Below are 4,144 nucleotides of genomic sequence, written 5' to 3'. Positions count from 1 at the left end.
AAGCATGCTTCTCTACAGCAGGCTCTGGTAGATACACCACATGGGATGGGAAGTGAGGGTGGCTGAACAGGAGATCCTAACTCAGTGCAGGCTGAAATCTCACTGGGTTCACTGTCCCACAACCCCCTTACCACCCTACAGCTGACCTCATATGCCTGCAGAGCTCTGTCCAACTGCAGACAAACCGAAATATTCTTCCTTTATTCTCCTTGGTAAAAGAATGGCATCTTCCAAAAGAACTTCACTAAAGATGAAGAACAAAATCTGACGATAGGGACAGTCATACTTAAAAAGCAGTGATTTCTGATCCTGCTGCCTCAGTGATTTGGAGCTAGCAACTGAGATGGGGCTTGAGAAGACCCTAGAGAATTAAGCTAGATCCAAGAACATATAACATGGGAGTCCAGAGCTATGCGCATGCTATGCCAACACAGAGACAGGTGTAAGCCAAAATACCAATTCACTAATTTACAACAGGAAAAATAGCCACCATGGGGACTTGACAGTCAATCCTCTGGTCAGTGTCTTCTCTAAATATAAGAAATACAAACTGAAGCCAAATTATGATCAGAAGATTCCTGGGAGCATGGAGTCAAAGAAGGGGAATCAAAGACGTATAATGATGGCAAAGTTGGGGCAGCCTTATTCATCTGCTATGCAGATATTCTAGACATAGGGGCCAGATACACAAGTCCTCAGACAGGGTACTCTGTTTTCTGAACAGTCTGTGAGAAACTGCCCCTCTGATTACCATTTTCAATAATAATAATGATTGCTAACAGTGATTGAACACTGGGTCCTATGCTAAGCATTTGATAAGAATTATCTCAGTTTATTTTCTTAGTACCTTCATATAGAAGATAACTATTATTATCATTACTATTTTCTAGGTGAGAAAACTGAGACTGACCAAAGTGGATAAGGAGTTTTCCCAAGGTCACATGATCCAGTGATAGAATCAGAATTTGGACACAGGCCTGTCTCACACCAGAACCAGAGCTTTTAATCCACTATACTAAACTGTCTCCCAGTTTTCAAGAGGTCTACTCATCTTTGGTTGTAACATTCTATCTTTAGCTATATCAATATGACCGTTAAGCTATAATTCACTGTGTAGTCATTTTACCAGTTTCAACAGAGTTCTAGATGTCTTTCTATGTCCATATGTGTGATGCAGCAGATGGCACTCTTGCCTCACCACTTACTTGCTGCATGACAGTAGTGGACAGTGTTAGTGCTCTGACCAGAACCCCTTGGAGTGTCCCTAGGTTTTGGTGTGTGCTTGCTTCTAACAGTTTGCATCTGTGACTCTTCAGACTGAAACTACCCTCAAGGAAACTTTGCCTGTGACCACAATCCTGCTTGGCCTTTTCTCTTCTCTGTTCCCTCACCCTCTTACCAATTTCTCCTGGGAGCACCGCCCTAACAAATGACTGGGATATCAATCCTAATCTTAGGATTTGCTTCTGGACTCGACCTGAGACAATGACCTGGAGCAGGGGACACAAAATCCAGTTTGCTGCCTATTTTTGTAAATAAAGATTTTTATTGGAACACAGCTACTCTCATTCACTAACGTATTCTGCGGCTGCTTTCTTCCTACAACAGCAGTACTGACTAGTTGTGACAGAAACTGTACAGCCCACAAAGCCCAAAATATTTACTATTTGGCCATTTTCAGAAAGACTTTACTGACCTCTAACCTAGAATAAGTCTAGTAATACTTATCACTCACCCCTCAGGGTTGTCATAAAGGTTAAACGAGTTAGAAAGGGCCTAGCACATTCCCTAGCACCTATCAGATGCTCAATTCATCTGTTTAGGTGGAATGTAACATAGAGTACTCCCCAAGTTGTGAGTCCTCTTTTTAGATCTTAGAAATAATGCCTGGAAAGTTTTCCTTTTTGATTTTTAGACTTTTCTCCCCTCTCTCCAGAAAAGGATACCTCTCCATTGAAAAGATTTTAAGGCAGTATTTCTCTGCCAATCACCAGCATGAGAATTAGCTATGGACTTGTTGGAAAACAGAGTCCTAGGAGCCACCTTAGACTATCCCTGGAATTATAATCTCAGGATTGAGTGCAGCTTTACAGGTGATTCTGATGCATGCTAAAACTTAAAAAACTCAGATCTATGGTAATTCTATAAATAAATGCAATGGTTTAAAAGCACAAAATTTAAAGAGTTTTTACCTCTGGGGGGAACGGGTGTGGGAGGACCACACAGAAAACTTTGCATATATGGGGCTTTTTATTTTGCCAGACTTTGTGTTAGATATTTTTTCTTACTCAATCATCTTTAAAATCCAATAAATAAGTATTATTATTCTTTTTGTAAGGCTGAGAAAAAGGAAGCACAGGAATTTAAGTATTTTGTCCGGTGTTACATAGCTAAGATTCCATGATTCTGCCCGTTATCCCACATCTAAGATTACATGAGCCTAGATTCCAACAGTATTGGTTGCCTCCAGGTACAAGTTCTTAAGCACTAGTTTATACTTCCTTTCTAGTCCTAAGAATGTTCTATTTTTCAAACTGAGTAGGGTAAACACACACATATTAGATTTGTTATTTACACTCTATGTATACTGCATTATAGATGTCTCTTATCTATGTATGAAATGTTTCATTTAAACATATATGCTTTTACAAACACCAAAATAAAAACTATAATTGGAAGGAAATCTGTTGCTCAAATTTCACTAGAGCCCCCAAGACTGGCAGTGGGAGAGAACCCCGAGGGAGCTGCTGGACCTCTCAGAGGCCCACTTTGCATCCCAGTACCTGTTCCTTTTGGGGGAATCTCACCAAACTCGGCTGCAATTTCCTCTCTGACCTCAGAAGGCGCTGTCCTCATCCGCATTGTAGCCGGGGCACAGGCCCAAGTTTTAGTTAGAGCTTGGAGAGTGATAAATCTAGGTGACAATGGCTCCCGGTGCCCATCAGCACAAACAGAAAAGCGGTAGGCATTATGCTCGCGGTGCCTGAATGTGCCTTATCCAACTTGAGCTCGCAGTCCCATTTCTAGAAGTGAATCCCAGGCTCAGAACGGGTTTACGACTTGTCCTAAGTCATAGAGCCAACTAGTGCTGAGACTTGAACTAGAACCTCTCCAGCTGGAGGCCGCCTTCCAAAGGTTCAGAACGGGGCTCTGGGCCACCTATCACGCTCACACTCAGACTGTCTTTCTCTGGGAGGCGGAAGGGAGCGAACTAAGAATCTCTTGGCTCCTGTTTGCCCCAGCTCACTACTGCCGAGATTCTGAAGGTACCGGATCTTGACTCCTGACTGGGGCGTCCTGAGAAGGGCAGACAGACGCGAGGAAAGCGAACGGGGACAGGCCGGGGTGGAGCCGGTCTAGTCAACTCCACTTGGGCTGGGCAGCGCCGGGACTACCCACCTAGTACGAGGATGCGGTCCTCGGGCCGCAACTCCGGATCTAGGAGGGAACGAAAAGAGGAGAAGTCTCCGAACCACTCGTAGGGGGCAGAGTCGGCAGCGCCCCGGTAGCGCTGGTCCCAGTACTGGACCTCTCGGTACCTGCAGTTCTGCTCTGGTAACTCCGGCAGGGGACCCAGGGACCCAGGAGAGGCCATGCTTGCTGCTGCGGGGCCTGTAGGAGAGCTGGCCAGCACTTTTAGGCGGGGCTTGGCTCGCGTATGTAGCCAATCGGAATGGTGGAATGAAGGAGGAGGCGTGGCCTTTGTGTCTCCGCCCTTTAACATCGGTTGCTCAACATAAACACGTGGAACTTCCGTCCTGTGCGAAGTGCTCTTCAAAGAATACTCCGGTTGGGGAAAACATATCGTCCAGACCCTGAGTCCTTTCGCTGTACTTCTCACTCACTTCTGAGAGCCACGTTTCTGGTGTGAGACGCACTTTGGCTCATCAGTGCCCCCTCTCATATTTTCGATTTGACCGGCTCCTTCTATTAAGTCTGAAAATTAATAGAAGATTAACTTCTTCCCAGTTTTGAGCACCCGGAAGGCACTGAGGGATGGCAGGAGGGGAGTGACACAAGTTTTGCCCTCCAGGAAAGACTGGCATGAACACGAGGTTTCCCAACACAGATGAAGTGTTATGCTGGGCGGAGAGGGGCCGGGGGTAGGCGGGCAGGAAGGTTGTTTTTCTGGCAGAGGTTCAAT

The 4,144-nt window shown here is 45.3% G+C and overlaps 1 protein-coding gene across 2 annotated transcripts in view; it reads right to left on the bottom strand.

The window, feature by feature from the left end:
- The window catches only part of LOC102896667 (endothelin-converting enzyme 2), a 29,229-nt gene extending 25,152 nt beyond the window's left edge, over positions 1-4,077 (bottom strand). The window contains exon 1 of one of the 2 annotated variants that reach the window (XM_006925776.3): positions 3,400-4,077. In XM_006925776.3, the coding sequence (XP_006925838.2) occupies positions 3,400-3,724 (325 nt within the window). In that variant the 5' untranslated portion in view covers positions 3,725-4,077. The remainder of the gene's footprint in view (positions 1-3,399) is intronic. The other variant, XM_006925782.2, reaches the window with a different exon arrangement.
- Between the last annotated feature and the right edge of the window lie 67 nt (positions 4,078-4,144).

This window comes from Pteropus alecto, unplaced genomic scaffold (genome assembly GCF_000325575.1).
Source record: "Pteropus alecto unplaced genomic scaffold, ASM32557v1 scaffold88, whole genome shotgun sequence".
Lineage (NCBI taxonomy): Eukaryota > Metazoa > Chordata > Mammalia > Chiroptera > Pteropodidae > Pteropus > Pteropus alecto.
This window is presented reverse-complemented; position numbering and strand designations above follow the sequence as displayed.